The sequence below is a fragment of the Poromitra crassiceps genome, assembly GCF_964638095.1.
Source record: "Poromitra crassiceps genome assembly, chromosome: 13".
In the NCBI taxonomy this organism is placed as follows: Eukaryota; Metazoa; Chordata; class Actinopteri; order Beryciformes; family Melamphaidae; genus Poromitra; species Poromitra crassiceps.
The window spans coordinates 7,610,133-7,630,132 of record NC_139644.1 but is presented as its reverse complement, the minus strand read 5'-3'; the positions used below and the strand labels follow the sequence as shown (position 1 = coordinate 7,630,132).

The 20,000-nt window shown below is 43.8% G+C and overlaps 1 protein-coding gene and 1 long non-coding RNA gene across 2 annotated transcripts in view; one reads left to right on the top strand and one right to left on the bottom strand.

Annotated features, from left to right (window-relative positions):
- LOC310787434 overlaps positions 1 to 20,000 on the bottom strand; it is a 755,777-nt gene that overhangs the window by 120,871 nt on the left and 614,906 nt on the right. The gene's annotated exons all lie outside the window — the stretch shown is intronic.
- Positions 2,421 to 12,327, top strand: prf1.3 (perforin 1.3; the record flags this gene model as incomplete). The annotated part of the gene is made up of 8 exons (XM_083649282.1): positions 2,421 to 2,425; positions 5,859 to 6,126; positions 7,117 to 7,158; positions 7,681 to 7,773; positions 8,066 to 8,199; positions 10,069 to 10,572; positions 11,064 to 11,435; positions 12,063 to 12,327. 8 exons carry the CDS (start codon positions 2,421 to 2,423, stop codon positions 12,325 to 12,327), a joined length of 1,683 nt encoding a protein of 560 aa, XP_083505408.1.

Genomic DNA, 20,000 nt, shown 5'->3' with positions numbered 1-20,000 from the left:
TGTGTTGTGTCCAGCCTACATATTGTGTTGTGTTGTGTCCAGCCTACAGATTGTGTTGTGTCCAGCCTACATATTGTGTTGTGTCCAGCCTACAGATTGTGTTGTGTTGTGTCCAGCCTACAGATTGTGTTGTGTTGTGTCCAGCCTACATATTGTGTTGTGTCCAGCCTACATATTGTGTTGTGTTGTGTCCAGCCTACAGATTGTGTTGTGTTGTGTCCAGCCTACATATTGTGTTGTGTCCAGCCTACAGATTGTGTTGTGTTGTGTCCAGCCTACATATTGTGTTGTGTCCAGCCTACATATTGTGTTGTGTCCAGCCTACAGATTGTGTTGTGTTGTGTCCAGCCTACAGATTGTGTTGTGTTGTGTCCAGCCTACAGATTGTGTTGTGTTGTGTCCAGCCTACATATTGTGTTGTGTCCAGCCTACAGATTGTGTTGTGTCCAGCCTACACATTGTGTTGTGTCCAGCCTACATATTGTGTTGTGTCCAGCCTACAGATTGTGTTGTGTCCAGCCTACATATTGTGTTGTGTCCAGCCTACAGATTGTGTTATGTCCAGCCTACAGATTGTGTTGTGTCCAGCCTACAGATTGTGTTGTGTCCAGCCTACAGATTGTGTTGTGTCCAGCCTACAGATTGTGTTGTGTCCAGCCTACAGATTGTGTTATGTCCAGCCTACAGATTGTGTTATGTCCAGCCTACATATTGTGTTGTGTCCAGCCTACAGATTGTGTTATGTCCAGCCTACATATTGTGTTGTGTCCAGCCTACAGATTGTGTTGTGCCCAGCCTACAGATTGTGACTAGGGATGTAACGATAACCGTTTTTTAATGATAACCGTGATAAAATTCGTTACCATAACCGCACCGTTTCAAATTTTCATTATCCTTAAAACCGTGGTACCGTGATTACTGTGTTACCATGGTTACAGTGCTTTAAAAAACATGGTAAATACTGTCCATCATCAACCAAAGTTGGCAACAGTCTCCCAGATGCAAACGTGCAGCCTTGGAGAAATGATTTCAGTGAGTGTATCAATCCTTTTTAGATCTGAGTTTTCCATGTAAAACATTGTAAAATGATTTCAGTGAGTCTCTCTCAGTACTTTTTGAACATTTTCAGCAGTTTTTTACGAATACCGTGATAATACGATAACCGTGATCATTTTGGTCACAATAATCGTGATGTGACATTTTCATACTGTTACATCTCTACTGCTGACACTGCCAGATACTTTGTTTTCACAGAACCATCTGGGAATGTGCTTGGCAAACCTTTCGAAAGGGGCAGGCACTTTTCAAAAAGCTACTTGGCAGGTGATTGGATGAACCATCTGTCTATCACGGGCTCGCTTCTCTCTGTCGTCACACCTAAAGCCCGCTTGTAGCTGCCTCTGGAAGCTGATTGGTGAGATCCACTGGTGGTTCAGATTCAAACCAATAGATTGGAGGGTGGCAAGATGTGTCATGTGATCATGATTGATGTCAGGTGAATCCACCTGCCTGAAGGTTAGTGGAACTGGATACAACTGAAAAGAGGGACTCCCTATTTCCCACCACTCCTAAGCAAGAGCAGAAAACAATAGAGAGGCAAAGTGACCGCCTACTTCCTGCTTCAGCACTGTACCAGAGATTTTCATCCGCCATTTATTTTCCCATAGACATTTCGTAAAATGCTTCTAAAAATAGTTTTACTTGTTCAAACCAAACGGTTCAGATATATTTAGAAACAGGAGAGACCACATAACATTTTACTTGGACCAAAACATAAAAGAATTGCAGATTTAAAGAAAATATTTTTTCAATGTTGTTGTTTTTTAGTTTTGGTCTGAGTGAAATGTTCTATGGTCTCTTCCAATTCTAAATATAGCTGAACTGTTTGGTTTGACGGAGTCAAACCATTTTTATAAGCATTTTATGAAATGTCTATGGGAAAATAAAGGGCAGATGAAAATCTCTGGTACAGTGCTGAAGCAGGAAGTAGGCGGTCACTTTGCCTCTCAGTCAAAAGTAGCAGGTGCATTCTCTGTTCACCTTTTCTCTTTAGAGTGGGCATAGCCAAAACAATAAGCAGAAGGTATTCACCTTATGTTCCAACACAGGGCTCAGCCAATTCCTTCAAGTGGGCGGGGCTACATAAGGTGAATACCACACGAACGCTGATCTAGCTCACCTATCTATGATATGATATGTATGCGGCCTTAAAGCTGTTCAGCAAACACCACAGAAGAAGAGACAGAATCCATCATGCTGAGATAAACCCCCCAAAATACCTGCTGGATGACAGGTGAGCAAACCTCTGCCCAATCAATGAGCTGTTTGTGAGTCATGTGAATTTCGTGGCTTTGTAATTGAACAGTTTGAACCTAAACGAACTCAATACAAAAATACAAAAATACAAACTCAGCTTCGCTATGAGGTGTGAAGCACGCCCTGAGAAAACTGTTCGTCTTACTAAGTGTTTTAGAAGTCGCCTCAAGGTCACAGTCCACGCCCGAGACACCCCCCCCCCCCCACCCGCCCCGCAACACACACACACACACACACACACACACACACACACACACACACACACACACACACACACACACACACACAGAGAGACATCCAACTTGACTCATCTGCACTTGATTCTTCATCAGCACCTCGGCAGGGTGAGTAACACCGTTGTTTGTCCTGGAAGCGCAGGAGAGATTTCATATAAAATCAGCGTTTAGACAAATGGCCTTACAAAATAATTGGTATCTATCACAGAAAAAGAAAAGGGGGGAAAAAATCATTTTAGAGAATGCCAAGAAACGTTAGTGGCTGTTTCAGAAAATGATAACACTTCTATATTTTAAAGAAATTAGTGAAGAACCTCTGCTAATGATCGTTCTTCCCTAAAATGAATATGGATATTTATTTGAATAAAACACTTCAATCAATGATCATGTTAGAATTTATCTTGACACACTCATTCAGCCTCATTCAGACTTAAACTGAGCTTCAATCAAATAGATCAAATATAATATATAATAATATAATCAAGTGCTGGTTTGATATCGGCTTATCAACCCTGCTCTTGTATTTAATATGATGACTTCTGTCCTCCTGTATGTGGGCTGCAGGGGGGGAAACTATTTAGCTGTGAACCCAGACAGAGAGAGACTCCTGCTGTGAAGTCTGCTGTCCTGGTGAGATCAAGCATCCAGAAAGTGACAGTTTCTGTATCTCTGCACATGTTTAACATGAATTATGTCTCTGCACATGTTTAACATGAATTATGTCTCTGCACATGTTTAACATGAATAATGTCTCTGCACATGTTTAACATTAATAATGTCTCTGCACATGTTTAACATGAATAATGTCTCTGCACATGTTTAACATGAATTACAGTATGTCTCTGCACACGCCCAGTTGGGTTTTCATTGTATCTTTTGGGGATCGACTGACAGATAGACGTTACCAGCTGCTGGTTGCTGCTGAAAAGTGATGCAAAAGCAGTATTGGCCACAATTGTTGGCAGAATTGCTCGGGAAGGTTGCTCAAACTCTCGGCAATAAGTTACATTCGAAAAGAATATGTATTAACATGATATGGAAGACAAACTAGCCAAACTAGCTAGGAGTGTCAAAATCATTTTAGTTCACGGGCCACATGTGACGCAAATTGGTGGACCAGACAAAGAAAATCAATAATAACCTAGAAATGACAAAACCTGCAAAATTCCCTGGTTCTTTTGTGTGAAGAATTACATTTGAAGAAGACATTTTCATGTAGGGTTATCTCAGCTACCATCAAACAAATCATCTACTTTCTGTAACTGTGCATTACAATCCACGGCAAATGTGCAATTGTCTATAGCCAAGGGTAATGAAAATAGTTTGCCATTTAGTGAACATGAATAGGCTATTTCATGTTGAACTTGCTCCCTTAAACCTGGCACCTCTTAGTGCATTAAGTGGATCACATTGGATTGAAGGACTTCTCAGTGCAATTTTTGCACTTTGCAAAGTCATCCTGTGGGCCGGTTCTGGCGCCCGGGCAGGCCGTGTGTTTGACACCCCTGCCCTAACGGGCCAAGTTTCTCGTGTCCACGGAATAGCTTCGGCAATATTTCTTTTCACGACTTAGTGCCACATAATTATGAGAGATATCATAATTTTTGACTATCTAAAAAAAACGCATGGATTCAGGATGTGAACTACATGGAAGGCAGGAGAAGAATAGCTCCCGTTATTAAGACATGTGCTCCCCTGAAAACATGCTTTGTGACATTTTTGATTCGTCTCTAAAATATTGACAATAAGCTGTTTTTGCATCTCTTTGTCTGTATCTTCTCCATCATGGATGATGTGTAAAATCAGGCTAGTATTGATGTATGATTCATGCATGAAGCACGGTGGCTCAGTGGTTAGTACTACTGTTGCCTCACAGCAAGAAGGTCCCAGGTTCGAACCCTGGTCCGTCCCAGGTCCTTTCTGTGTGGAGTTAGCATGTTCTCCCCGTGTTTGTGTGGGTTTTCTCCGGGTGCTCCGGTTTCCTCCGACCATCAAATGTTATATGTTAGGGTTAATACTCCTGTCAGTGCCTCTGAGCAAGGCACTGGCAAAAGAACTGGAGTTGGTCCCCGGGCGCTGCACTGTGGCTGCCCACTGCTCCTAGACTAGTTGTAGGAAGGTTCCTAGTAGAGGATGGGTCAAATGCAGAGGAGGAATTTCCCCATGGGGATAAATAAAGGATAACTTAACTTCATCACTAATTCACTTGAATAAAGATCATCACCATCCATCAAACTTCACTCACTTTAATGGTTATGATTGAATGCTCATACATTTGTGTGTTTATGATTTGCTATTTGGTGTTGATGATTTGCTATTTGTGATATTAAACTATAGAATATAGTACATCACTCTGCAGAGTGCTTTATGGTTGTATTGTATCTTACAGTGATGTTTGGTTTGGATACCCGTGTGGAGGTTATACAGATGTGCTGACATCAAGCAAGTAGCCTACAGCAGGGATACTCAACTTGCTTTGCCCGTGAAATGATAGAAGGCCAGGCGCAAGTTAATAAACAAACAATATACATTTTTCTGTAGCGGATTGTAGGTTTTTGGGGTGTCAGCCGGAGTTTAGTCTGACAATGTTGTGCCCACCGGATAGTTAGTTAGGTTAAGTTAGTTAGGTTAAGTACATACATAAGTGCTGGGTAGCGAGCAGATGGCAGTATTTGACAATTTAGCAGCTAAATCATAGATTATTGAAAGATATTCCATATTCCAGACTGAAATGCTATAACAGAAGTGGAGTATTGGCCAGAATGACATGAACATTTGGACACTAATTCAGCGGGTATCTTGCATGTTGCGTTCAGGTGCACTGTAAAAAAAAAAAAAAAAAAAAATGCAATTCCATCGTGGGTCGCATGTGGCCCGCAGGCCGCAAGTTGAGTATCACTGGCCTACATGCTACATGCTGGCCTACATGCTACATGCTGGCCTACATGCTACATGCTGGCCTAGATGCTACATGCTACATGCTACATGCTGGCCTACATGCTACATGCTACATGCTGGCCTACATGCTACATGCTGGCCTACATGCTACATGCTACATGCTGGCCTACATGCTACATGCTACATGCTACATGCTACATGCTACATGCTGGCCTACATGCTACATGCTACATGCTGGCCTACATGCTACATGCTGGCCTACATGCTACATGCAGCTATGAATGTTTCTTTGCAACAAGAGTCCATCAGTCAGTCTTCTGTTTGAAAGCTAACCCGTGTGCCTCGCTCTTGTGTCCTTGTGTAGGCCGATCTCTTCACAGCGCATTGTCTCTTCTCCTTTCCTTTCAGCTCCACCATGCTCTCCTCCCGTATTCTCCTCCTCCTCCTCCTCCTCCTCTTCCTCCTCCTCCCCTCTCCCTCTCTGGGTTGTCAGACCGGCTCCTTCACGGAGTGCCAGCGGGCTCCGTTTGTCCCGGGTCACAACCTGGCGGGCGAGGGCTTCGACGTGGTGAAGATGGAGACCAGCGGCGCCAGCGTGGCCAACGTCAAGACGTTCATGGTGGGGGAGGGACACGCAGGGAACTGCACCATTTGCCACAACGTCCTGCTCAACCAGGTGGGCTTCTCCAACACGTTCTCACAACATCTTATATCCCCGCTTTGTCACACACCCTGTGCGTTGGAGGTAACGCTCGCCTCACGTAGCCCCGGTACTGTTGTGCATATTTGGAACGTGCCACGGGCGGACCGGCAAACCAGCACTGTGGAGTCAGGCGGCGATCAAGTTACGCCCTGGAGCTCCACAGGTTGGGTTTATGCATTGTACAGTGCTTTTTAACGGTCCCCCTGTGGCACGTTAAAGAGCATGGTGCAGGTAAAAAAGAAAATCTGAATTTACAATCTGGGCTCATGATTACAACAAAAATACCCCCAAAATATATCACAGGCCCCCAGGGTATAACATGGAGGAAAAGGTGGCATTCTATAAATGGGCGTGTGACATCACAACAGGAGTGACATCACAAGCTGAGAATGTTCTGCTGGGGCTGACACAGGGATGCAAAGTCATGGAGAGTGAAAAAAGGTGACAGATACCAGGGCAGACATAGAAGCACTCAGAAATCCTCATATTTTGTGCTGAGAAATGTGACTGTCACCTAGAGGTGACTCGTTTGCATCCCTGTGACATCACTGCAGGGAGTTAAATGAAATGGAACAGTGCCCCCTGCTGGTTACAAAAACGACTCTAAGTGCAGCTAAATGCTAAATGTGTGATTTATTTTAAATCACCCAAATCCCATTGCTATACCCCTTCCACATATTAATGCAATGTGGTCTTGTGATATATATATATATATATATATATATAGATATAGATATACACGTATGATAATATATAATATAATATTTTTATGTGAAGTTACGCCCACTAAATTTTAACTGTTTAGGCACCGGTACCGGTTTTAAATCGTTTTAGCACGGGTATCAGAAAAATACGAAATGATACACATCTCTTATGATGTAAAGATCTTATGGTAAATGCTATGTTTGTTGTCTTTTCTTAATGCTGTCCCACATCACCATCATGATGGAAAATTTCAACCAGACCCAGAAGCTCCCGGTGTCGGTCCTGGACTGGCGAGTCAAGGTTAGTGGAGGAGAAACACTTTGTCTGCCTGAAATTCATCACTTAATGAGGGGGGGAATGAAGGGGGGGGGGGGGGGGGACAAAGATTCTACGCTCAAAAACATTCCTGTTTTGCAAATCAATTTTCCATCCATCTCTTTTATCATAGATATTTGTCTTCAGTCAAACTGCCTCTCACTTTACACCCAAACAACCGTTTCTCACACAAAGCCCATTGATTCCACTCACAACAAGAGCACTTTTTTCCTTTTACATTTTGACTCGGCGTGTATCATTAATTCGGATGCTGTTATTATACCCTTATAATAACTGAAAGTTTTCATGGACATTTATATATTGAGCGAGTTTCAAAATCATAGGCCCTTTAAACATTGTAAAATTATTTTGAAAACGATCTCCCTGATTGGTTTTATGTGCATTGTAAGTACATACTGTAACTGTCATGTATCAGGGAACTTTTTAATTGTGAGAACTTGTGCTGAAGTGGAACATGGCCGTTTTAACGCTGCTGTCTGGACACAGGTGAAGTGCAAACGCAGTCTGAGCAGCAAGATGTACGAGTCCAGCCAGTCTGTGGTGAAAGAGACCAGCAAATCTCTGGGAACCAGCTGGAAGGTGGGCGGGGCTTCTTTACTTTCATTCATATAAAAGTCAGCAGGTCGGGTCCAGGTCCGACATTTAGCGGTTCTGTACGGGTCCCGGTCTTAGCTTTCAAATAATAGATGGGTCCGGTTTGGAGCTGGTTACTACATTTCCAGGTCTTTTTGGGTTTGGGTATGACTTTTTGGACCCATGAAGATCTCTACATATTAGTACTCTTTCCACTACTGGTTATTGATTCAAATAATTATAATAATAATGGTTTGTGAAGAATAGGATACAGTTGCTAACTTCAGTATTACCACAGGTTGGCATCAGCATCCCTAAGTTCGGAGTCACTGTCGGAGGAACACATTCCAAGTCTTCTAAATTCGCCATGAGCAAAAGCAGCAAAGACAAGTTCTCCTTCACCAGCCATGAGTTCAAGTGCGATTATTACACGTGAGTACTGGAAGAACTACGAGACAAAATGACACATCCACTTGAAATAAAGTCACACCTACTCTTTATCATTGCTAACAACGTAGCAGCATTTTCAACTCATGTTAGAGGTCTTCGGGTATGCCCGAACCCCCAAATACCAGAGGGCTCGACCCGGACCGGAGGGTCTCCGGTCCATTCGAAAGAAGCGACTGCGGGTCCAGGTCGGGTCCGGGTCCGACATTTAGCGCTTCATTGCTTACAACATAGCAGCATTTTCAAGAAGGGAATTATCTCTATTTTTAAGTGTTGTTAGGAGAAAATTATTTTGAAATGGATATGTTATGGTAAATGTAGAAAAACCCAAAGACTACATTTCCCAGCAGACCGGGAACAGCAAATAAGCATGCTGACACCCAACAGGGAGCGGTCCATCAGATAAGAGCGGTCCATTCTGTTCGTGTCTTCATCCTCGAGTCGTGCTGCAATCCTCGGGTTGCTTTCAGCAAAGTTTTCATGCATGCTGTCTTGTCACTGCTGCTCCCGTTAAGGGTCACCACAGTGTGCATCTCTTCCTGTCCTCTGCATCTTCCTCTGTGGTGCCGACCACCTGCATGTCCTCCCTCACCACATCCATACACCTCCTCTTTGGGCTTCCTCTTTTCCTCTGGCCTGGCAGCTCTATGTTCAGCATTCTTCTCCCGACATAACCAGCATCTCTCCTCTGCAGGTGACCAAACCATCTCAATCTGTCCTCTCTCACCTTGTCCCCAAACCGTCCAACATGAGCTGTCCCTCTGATGTACTCATTCCTTATCCTGTCCATCCTCGTCACTCCCAATGAAAATCTTAGCATCTTCAACTCTGCCACCTCCAGCTCCGCCTCCTGTCTTTTTGTCAATGCCACCGCCTCCAAACCAGACAACAGAGCTGGTCTCACTACCGTCTTGTAGACCTTCATTTTCCCTCTTGCTGAAACCCTTCTGTCGCAAATCCCTCCTGACACTTCTCCACCCATTCCACCCTGCCTGCACTATCTCCTCCACCCACTCCACCCTGCCTGCTCTCTCTTCTCCACCCACTCCACCCTGCCTGCACTGTCTTCTCCACCCAGTCCACCCTGCCTGCACTGTCTTCTCCACCCACTCCACCCTGCCTGCACCCTCTTCTCCACCCACTCCACCCTGCCTGCTCTCTCTTCTCCACCCACTCCACCCTGCCTGCACTATCTCCTCCACCCACTCCACCCTGCCTGCTCTCTCTTCTCCACCCACTCCACCCTGCCTGCTCTCTCTTCTCCACCCACTCCACCCTGCCTGCACTGTCTTCTCCACCCACTCCACCCTGCCTACACTCTCTTCTCCACCCACTCCACCCTGCCTGCTCTCTCTTCTCCACCCACTCCACCCTGCCTGCACTGTCTTCTCCACCCACTCCACCCTGCCTGCTCTCTCCTCTCCACCCACTCCACCCTGTCTGCACTCTCTTCTCCACCCACTCCACCCTGCCTGCACTCTCTTCTCCACCCACTCCACCCTGCCTGCACTCTCTTCTCCACCCACTCCACCCTGCCTGCTCTCTCTTCTTCACCTCTCTTCCACACTCCCCCTTACTTTCCTCTTCTCTTTCTCATCACAAGGAAAGTGGTAGAATGACAGTTGAATCGTTTTTTTTGTCTCGGATTCAAACAATGAGGGACACAGCACTGCGGCATATTGACAGAGAGGTTTGGCGCTTGGACCCGGGAGTCGTATTGTCGGGAGGTCATACGTCACAGCTTCACAAGAGAATGATCGACAAAACACACATTTCTAGTATGCTCAATGAGATGGAAAAGCAAGAGCTTCCTCACTTGTCCGTTTGAAACACTCTCCTTGGTTTTGCCTTCAGTTTCCGTCTCCACTCCCGCCCCGCGCTGAGCAAGGAGTTTGAGGGTTCCCTGCAGAACCTCCCCACCACGCACCACCACAAGAACTCCTCTGCCTTCCGCCAGTTCATCTCCATCTACGGGACCCACTTCATCCGCCGGGTCCACCTGGGGGGGCGGGTGCACTCCACCACCGCCATCCGGACCTGCGAGGCAGCCATTAAGGGACTGACCGTCCGCGACGTCAGCGACTGCCTGTCGGTGGAGGGCAGCGCCACCATCAAGGGTGTCACCATCAGTCCCGCCGTCAAGCAATGCAAGGCGAAGAGCAAGAAGCTGAAGACCGGAAGCAGCTTCAGCGCGACGTTCTCCGACCGGGTCACGGAGGTTCTGGGGGGCGACGGGGATGTGGGCGACCTCATGTTCAACCCCAAAGGGAAGGAGGGATACAAGAAGTGGCTGATGTCCTTGAAGAGGGTCCCAGGTGTGGTGTCCTACCAGCTGAGCCCTCTGCACCTGCTGGTGAGGTTCTGAGATGTTTCTACCTAGAAGTTTAACCCCTTGAACTCTGATTTCCTCCTAACTCCTACTGTAGCCTCTGTGCCTCTGTCAGCACCAGTGACACAATGTCAAAACATCTTCTGTATCTGCTCATTCCTTTGAGCCAAATATTCAATTCAAACACTGTTTATTATGGCTGCAGCATTACATCAAATAGAAATAATCTAGATGTCACTGGGCATCATTTAATACATATTTCCCGGTAATTCAGCCTGACATGTTTGGTATCTTTGGAAACATTGGAATCTGGCCTGCAATTTAAAATACATTTAGGTCCATTTCATCTTTTTCCCCCTCACCTGCAGAATACTGATTGGATCTGTCTCTTTTTTTACTCATCATATTCAAAGTCTGCACAAATTTTTATGCTTCATCACTATGCAAATAAACAAAAACTGAACAATTATAGGCATTCTGCATTAAGAATGTGAGGTTTGCTCGTGATTCTGTAGGTGAGAAACAACCCTATCCTGAGGTCCAGCCTGCGAGATGCCATCAGCGACTACATCCGGAGTAGCGGCTTGTCGCTCCGCTGCCCCGCCAAGTGCAAGATCGGTCGCCAAAACGGGAACTGTGCCTGTAAATGTGGCGGACACAAGATGGTCAACTCCCAATGCTGCCCCACCGCGCCCGGCGTTGCCAGGATGAGCGTGACGGTGATCCGAGGCGTGGGCCTGTATGGCGATAATATTTTCTCCAAGACGGACGGCTACGTCAGGGTTTTCTATGGTCGTTCATATCGAGACAGGACACGTGTGATCTGGAACAACGACCACCCCATCTGGAACTACCGTGTTAACATTGGATCGGTGAACCTGCTGAGCAGAACGTGAGTGTGGAGGATCTAATCTAAATTAATATAATCTACTGTTATAATCTACTGTTACGTTCCAGGTATCTAGTACAGTCCAATATTATCATTAGCTATAGATGTAAATATACGAGCCCTGATCCACATAACATGAAAGTGAACAAGGATAAAATAAGATTAGGCTGTTGACAATTGAAGCAGATGCTCACGTGTTAGCCTGTTAGCTTCCAGCCGGAGGATGGATAGATCCTCACAGGTTCAGAGAGGCCCATGTATATGGGACAAACAAAATATGAATGGTGGTGAACGGCAAAGAGACAATACTTTTTTTATCCCGTTTGAATTGTGCCATGAGTTCCACATTTTGTCAATTTAAAAGAGAACTATGCATGTAGGCCTAAAGACATTCGCAGTTTGTCCCGAAACTGAAACGTAACGTTTAGGTTAAGTTAATATAAGGCCCCCACTTTGAAAAGCAGTGCTCTAATCTCCTCTAATCTAATCTGATGTGAAGTATGGTCTACTACACTAATCTAATCTGCTCAGTCAAAATTGGAAAGAAGCAAGATGCTCTCAAAATGCATTTCGTCGTGATAATAACTAAGTATCATTTTGACCACCCCCTCCCCCCCCCCCCCACTTTAGCCCTGTGGTTTTACAGGTGTGGAACCGGAGGACAGTCTGGGGCGACAGGATGTTTGGGAGACCGTATTTCACCCCAACAAGTGGCAAGAAAGTGATGAAGTTCCAGCTGAAGCACGGCTACATTGTTGTGTCGGCGTCCGTGGAGTGTGGTCCCAGCCTGCTGGGGGCGCTGTGCGAGAAGTTAGCACCAGGCTCCCAGGACATGCCGGGATACGTGCAGGAGGACCATCAGGAGGACTACTGGGGTTCCAGGAGGTCCGGCTGACATCACACATCCTTCCTTTGATCTCTACGTATGGCTGCCATGAGATTTTAGATAATGGAGTCATGACAGTATGCATGGCTTATAGATCGTAGATATTTCCTTTTCCAGATATTTGTGGGTACAGAAACGCTTCTAGCAATGCTGCCAGTTTGTCTTTCTGCTTGTTTGTATTACACAGTTCTTTATTTTACAGTCTGTTGTGAGTTGAGACAAACAAATATGTGATAGACCCCAGGGTCTCACTTTTTAATGCACTGGTGGTGGGTACCCCTTTTACTTAATTTTTCAACATGCAGGTTAGTTCAAATTCTATAGAACATGCAGGGTAGTCCAACAGACTTCTATAGAACTTCCACAACATGCACGGTAGTCCAATAGACTTCTATAGAACTTCCACAACATGCAGGGTAGTCCAATAGACTTCTCTAGACCTCCCACGGTAGTCCAATAGACTTCTATAGAACTTCCACAACATGCAGGGTAGTCCAATAGACTTCTATAGAACTTCCACAACATGCAGGGTAGTCCAATAGACTTCTATAGAACATGCAGGGTAGTCCAATAGACTTCTATAGAACATGCAGGGTAGTCCAATAGACTTCTATAGAACTCCCACAACATGCAGGGTAGTCCAATAGACTTCTATAGAACTCCCACAACGTGCAGGGTAGTCCAATAGACTTATATAGATCTCCCACAACATGCAGGGTCGTCCAATAGACTTCTATATAACTCCCACAACATGCAGGGTCGTCCAATAGACTTCTATAGAACATGCAGGGTAGTCCAATAGACTTCTATAGAACTCCCACAACATGCAGGGTCGTCCAATAGACTTCTATAGAACATGCAGGGTAGTCCAATAGACTTCTATAGAACTTCCACAACATGCAGGGTAGTCCAATAGACTTCTATAGAACTTCCACAACATGCAGGGTCGTCCAATAGACTTCTATAGAACATGCAGGGTAGTCCAATAGACTTCTATAGAACATGCAGGGTAGTCCAATAGACTTCTATAGAACTCCCACAACATGCAGGGTAGTCCAATAGACTTCTATATAACTCCCACAACATGCAGGGTAGTCCAATAGACTTCTATAGAACATGCAGGGTAGTCCAATAGACTTCTATAGAACTCCCACAACATGCAGGGTAGTCCAATAGACTTCTATAGAACTCCCACAACATGCAGGGTAGTCCAATAGACTTCTATAGAACATGCAGGGTAGTCCAATAGACTTCTATAGAACTCCCACAACATGCAGGGTAGTCCAATAGACTTCTATAGAACATGCAGGGTAGTCCAATAGACTTCTATAGAACTCCCACAACATGCAGGGTAGTCCAATAGACTTCTATAGAACTCCCACAACGTGCAGGGTAGTCCAATAGACTTCTATAGAACATGCAGGGTAGTCCAATAGACTTCTATATAACTCCCACAACATGCAGGGTAGTCCAATAGACTTCTATAGAACATGCAGGGTAGTCCAATAAACTTCTATAGAACATGCAGGGTAGTCCAATAGACTTCTATAGAACATGCAGGGTAGTCCAATAGACTTCTATAGAACATGCAGGGTAGTCCAATAAACTTCCATAGAACTCCCACAATGTGCAGAGCAGTCCAATAGACTTGAACAAAATGTTAGTATTTGACCAGTTTGGAGTGAGAATGCGTTGCATAGTCAGCATGTCTGACATTATGAGAAATTAGCAAAAATACAAAATATTTCTTCAGATTTAATTTACCAGTAGGCTCAGTGAGTATGTGGTTTGGATTGGAATGTATCAGTGTGAACCCTGTGAGTTACTTAATTTCTTCCAATATTTGGTATTTGTCTCTAACTGTACTGATCTAACGGGCACTGCTGACTGTGTAGCACCTAGATGAGAAGGCTGCAACCACTGGCACACACACACACACACACACACACACACACACACACACACACACACACACACACCCTCTCCCACCCAACTGTGAAAAGTCAGTTGGTCATTGCCGATACAGCAAAAATATTTGAAGAATTCTAAATATTTGAAGAATTATTTTCCCGGAAGCAACATCTATCCATCGTAAGAGAAATCAAGGTCAGGTGACGTCACAGGGGGGTGTTCCCGTCTTTGACCTGGTAAATTCCTAGTTCCCAATATTAATGAAATGCACCATCAGACCGACGGACAGCCAGGATAGGAATTGAATAGGAAACAAATCATTGTTTCAAACATTTCTACAACGCAAATGTATTATCATGTGTGTGTGTGTTTGTTCCCCATTCTTCCTGTATTTTTTGCTTTATTCTGAATAGTTTTCGGTCTCTCTGCCTGCTCTGATCATCAATCAAATCAAGGGCTTGGAGGCAAAGACCTGTAAGTGCGTTATAGTAGATTTTATACGGGAGCCAAAACAAGTTTTAATCAAACTTGAATCAGCTCAGTCATTATCACTATACTATGCACATATTTTACCTTTTTTTCTTATCAGATTGAGCATTACTATAAAAAAAAACAATACTGCTAAGTAAGTAAGTGTAAGCAATTTTTAAATTTTGTTAACTTAAAAATGACAAAATATGCTTTTTTGGGTCACACATCGTGCCAATACAGCCATGCAGAATTGGGGTTATGTGCGTAAACAATTGCAAAACACATTCATTTTAATACAACTAAAACAAGATCAGAATGAATATCTTAATCTTGAAGTAATGCTCAGCAAATTTCACCATCACATTTGAAATTGTCGGCTACATCATGGAGCATCAAATTGATTGTTTTTTGTTGTTGTTTTTTGTTAAAAACTCTTTATAAAGCTGTTTTAAATAAACCTCTATAGAAGAAACTACTTTTGATTCAAACTAGACTTTTTTCTTCTTCTTTTGTCTAAAACATTTGTGTATGTGTGCTGGGACTCGTCACTGATTGATTCAAAGACCTGTAAAACTCAGCTCTTACTCCTAACATTATGACATTACATGTTGAATCTATAGGCCTAAGTATTCCAGGGGAATATTAACATATTTACATAAATCATGTGATCATGCTGCCATCCATGACTTATGTCAGCATGCATTTTGAGTTGACCTCAGTGACCTAGCAGCACTGAGGTCAACCCAGAAGGCATGTTCAGTTCAGGGTGTAAAGTGGGGTTTTGCTTGGTGTCAAAAGGGTGTGAGTGCAGTTACGCCCTGCTGACAACTTTTACTCTTACACTTCTTTTTTTCTTCTTTCTTTTTTATTAAAACGTGTGGGTCATGATTTCAGTTGTGTCCTTTTGTCACCTTTCAATTGATATAATAATGATATTCACCCCAAATCACACGTGGCTCCAAACTCTTGAAATAAAACGACATGAAAATAAATGAGGTATTTTCTTATTTCTCCGAAAAGGAGACGTCACCTTCAACATAACTGTGTCTTTGGGACAAAACACCCGGGGTGGAAGTCATGGATGCCAAATATGATTGTAATGAAAGGGAAATAAAGACACTGTTATATCAGTTTTTCATGCTCAACACAGTCCAGGAGTTTAGTGATGAAGTGTTGTGATTTACTGCTCTTCCCCTCAGCCTGCCTCCTCTGCTGCTGCTGCAGTTAGTGATGGCCTACATTTCCCAGAATGCCCTTCAACAATCAGCAGAGCCCGGGCCTGAGCTTGTTGCCTACAGCTGTGTTTTTTTTTTTTTTTTTTTTTTTTACACATGAAATGGGGTATTCTTCATTTGTGCTGCTCTTGCAAAATGGTGCACCGCTGCACGGGTATGGTGATTTCTTCTGATTATAACATAGCTTGTTACTGTAAGGAGGGGCCAGATGTTCTGCTGCAGGAGTGTTGCTTTCCTTCAAGAGCATTTCAAGGACCTGAGTGAGAATTACACCTATTACACTTGAACATGGAAGACATGAAATGCAAAGTGGTCATTTTGACATTGGACAAGATCATTTCCACCATTGAATAAAGTCAAATCTAACCTGATGTGCAAGATGGTTTGTTAGGAGGAGAGGAAAGGAGAGATGACTAGAGGAGAGGGGAGGGGAGGAGATGAGAGGAGAGGAGATGAGAGAGGAGGGGAGGGGAGGATAGGAGAGGAGAGGAGAGGAGAGGAGAGGAGAGGAGAGGAGAGGAGAGGAGAGGAGAGGAGAGGAGAGGAGAGGAGAGGAGAGAGGAGGACTAGGAGGCAGGGGGTAGAGAGCGAGGAGAGTTTCCTCCCGCCGGGCGTCTGGCCAGAACCAGCCTGCGAGCCTCACAGTTCATCTCCACTATTAATGCAAAATGGTTTTAGGAAAAACAGGGCATGTATCGATCATATTTATCTCCTCTGTGGTGAGAGCTAAACTACAAGAAGGTAAAAACACATTTGTTTGTTTTGTTGATTTCAAGAAAGCTTTTGATTGGATACATAGAGATCTTTTGCAATATAAATTAATTTCTGCTGGTATCGATGGTACATTTTATAATGCTATCAAAGCATTGTACAATGATCCTGTTGCTTGTCTGCAGTTGAATCATTTTAGAACTGGCTGGTTTCCTACTCCATTTGGAGTGAAGCAAGGAGACGTGCTCTCCCCTACTTTATTCACTTTTTTTTATTAATGATTTAGCTCAAGAAATCAAGCAGGCCAACTTAGGTATACCAATTGACAATATGAACTTTAGTATTTTGTTGTACGCAGACGATATTGTTTTGATTGCTGAGAAAGAGGTTAATTTACAAAGAATGTTGAATATTATGAGCACATGGTGCAGTAAATGGAGACTTGCCATCAACAGTGAAAAAATTCAGACTATACATTTTAGGAAAAAATGTGTACAGCAGAGTGATTATATATTTCAGTTTGGTTCAATGCCTTTCCTTTAATGTACACTTCCTCGTATAAATATCTTGGTTTTGTTTTCAATGAAAACATGAGCTTTTCAGAAGGAAGAAAAGTACTGGCAGAGTCTGCAGGAAGAGCGTTAGGCTCTGTGATGAGTCAAATAAAACCATGTCCTGACCTTGGCTTCTCAACGTTTTCTAAACTTTATGATTCAATGGTTGGCTCCATTTGATTTGATGTTGCAGGAGTGTGGGGTTTGATTTGATGCTGCAGGAGTGTGGGGTTTGATTTGATGTTGCAGGAGTGTGGGGGTTTGATTTGATGTTGCAGGAGTGTGGGGTTTGATTTGATGTTGCAGGAGTGTGGGGGTTTGATTTGATGTTGCAGGAGTGTGGGGTTTGATTTGATGTTGCAGGAGTGTGGGGGTTTGATTTGATGCTGCAGGAGTGTGGGGTTTGATTTGATGTTGCAGGAGTGTGGGGGTTTGATTTGATGTTGCAGGAGTGTGGGGGTTTGATTTGATGTTGCAGGAGTGTGGGGGTTTGATTTGATGTTGCAGGAGTGTGGGGGTTTGATTTGATGCTGCAGGAGTGTGGGGTTTGATTTGATGTTGCAGGAGTGTGGGGTTTGATTTGATGTTGCAGGAGTGTGGGGGTTTGATTTGATGCTGCAGGAGTGTGGGGTTTGATTTGATGCTGCAGGAGTGTGGGGTTTGATTTGATGTTGCAGGAGTGTGGGGGTTTGATTTGATGTTGCAGGAGTGTGGGGTTTGATTTGATGTTGCAGGAGTGTGGGGGTTTGATTTGATGTTGCAGGAGTGTGGGGGTTTGATTTGATGTTGCAGGAGTGTGGGGTTTTGAGGATGCGTCTGACTGGAATACTATCCAGAGTCGAGCCAGGAGATGCTTTCTTGGAGTGCATAAATATACTGTGAAGGTGGCTGTTGAAGGGGATATGGGATGGGAGTCATGTCTTGTTAAGCAGAGAGGTGAAATGGCTCGTTTGTGGAAGCGCCTTGTCCAGTTGCCAGAGGATAGGGTGACCAAAAAGATCTTTAATTGGGACAGAGCACACAGTTATCCTTGGTCAAGAGAGGTATCTGCAATATTTTCATTTTGTGATTTACATTATGATTTTTATGAATAATCTACAGTGTAATGTAAGTACAGTCAAACAACAACTGTTTCAGATTCAAAAGGAACAATGGATGGAGGAGATTTGGAAGAAACCAAAGCTCAGAAATTATGTCCAAATTAAAGAAGATTATTTTACTGAACCATCAAATCTAAAAAGAGGACAGAGGTCCCTATGTGCTCAGTTAAGAACCAGTACCCTACCACTGGCAATTGAGGTAGGTAGATATACATGTGTTCCTGAAGAGTTGCGTTTGTGTGTTTTTTGTGATCTTGGTGTTGTGGAGGATGAATTTCATTTTGTGTTTCATTGTCCCATATACAATGATTTGAGAAATCCTTTATTTGAGAAAATCCAGCTGAAGAATCCTGATTTGTTTTGGCTGTCAGAAGGTCATATGTTGAGTTGGCATTTTTGTTTTAGCCAGATTTATAGAAAATGCCTGGCGACTAAGACAAGGAACATTGTACCCAGTATAATTGTATCTGGAAAGTGAATGTCTCAGTGAAATGCCCTTTCTTTTCTTTTCTTTTCTTTTCTTGATTCTGTACAAAGGTATATTATGATTTGTTGTGTAGCCATCTTGGCGATTGTAATTATGATATAGTGTCTTGTAAGCCCATATGGGCTGGGCACCCAGGTGCATGACACTTAAATAAAAATATCAATCAATCAATCAATCAATTAATACTCCATTTTAAAACCTTGAGTCTGTGTGAAACATCTGTCTCCAGCTGTCACACATACACACACGCACACACACACACACACACACACACACGCACGCACGCGCACACAAACACACACACAAACACACACACACACAAACACACACACACACACACACGCACGCACGCACGCAGGCACACACACACAAGTCAGATTGCTGATATTTAAATGTATAAAAAGGACTGGATTGGTTATAATCTAGGACACAGAGCAGGTAAAATAATGAAGGGTCATATGGATCATTCTAAAAGAGTGTTTCTTAATCCATCCGTATCCTGTTTATTATAGTCTTGTTTCCAAATAGGCCTAAAACAGGATATTAGACATATGAACATAAACATTGAAAACAATACTACAGTATTGCCTATAAGCATGAACAATGTAATGGCATGCCTGGTTACGCTATCAACCACAAACACTTCTTTGGCCACAATTGTGATGATTTGGTGATACAGACATGAAAGCTTCACACAGAGTTCTGTGTTCTGACTGTTTGCTCCAGATCAAACCAAGCAGCTGTAGAGGTGCAGGACACCTGGGGAGCTGACACAGCACCTTCAGGGCCTTGGAAGATGTTCAATCAGTCAGGTGGTTGTTGGCTCCACTCCCTGCAGCTCCAGAGCTATAGCCTACAGGTTTTGGGGATTCAGCGAGTGTGTGTGCGTGTGCGTGTGTGTGTGTGTGCGTGTGTGTGTGTGTGCGTGTGTGTGTGTGTGTGCAAATGGAGAGCAGCCGCGTCAGACGAGTAGAGCTGTGTGCTCACCTGGCGTAATCAGTCTCCACATTCTCACTCCTGCACGCATGTGGTCGTCTGTGACCAATACAGTTGAGTGTTTTGTTTTTGTTTACAAGCCCTGAGATGCCAAGTTGACTTGAAAAGATGTCATTTACATTTGACATGTCTGTTCAAGTCAACTTGGCATCTCAGGGCTTGTGTTGGGCTGGTCTCCATTTCTCCAAACGCAGCCCGGCTGCATTCTACTGCATGT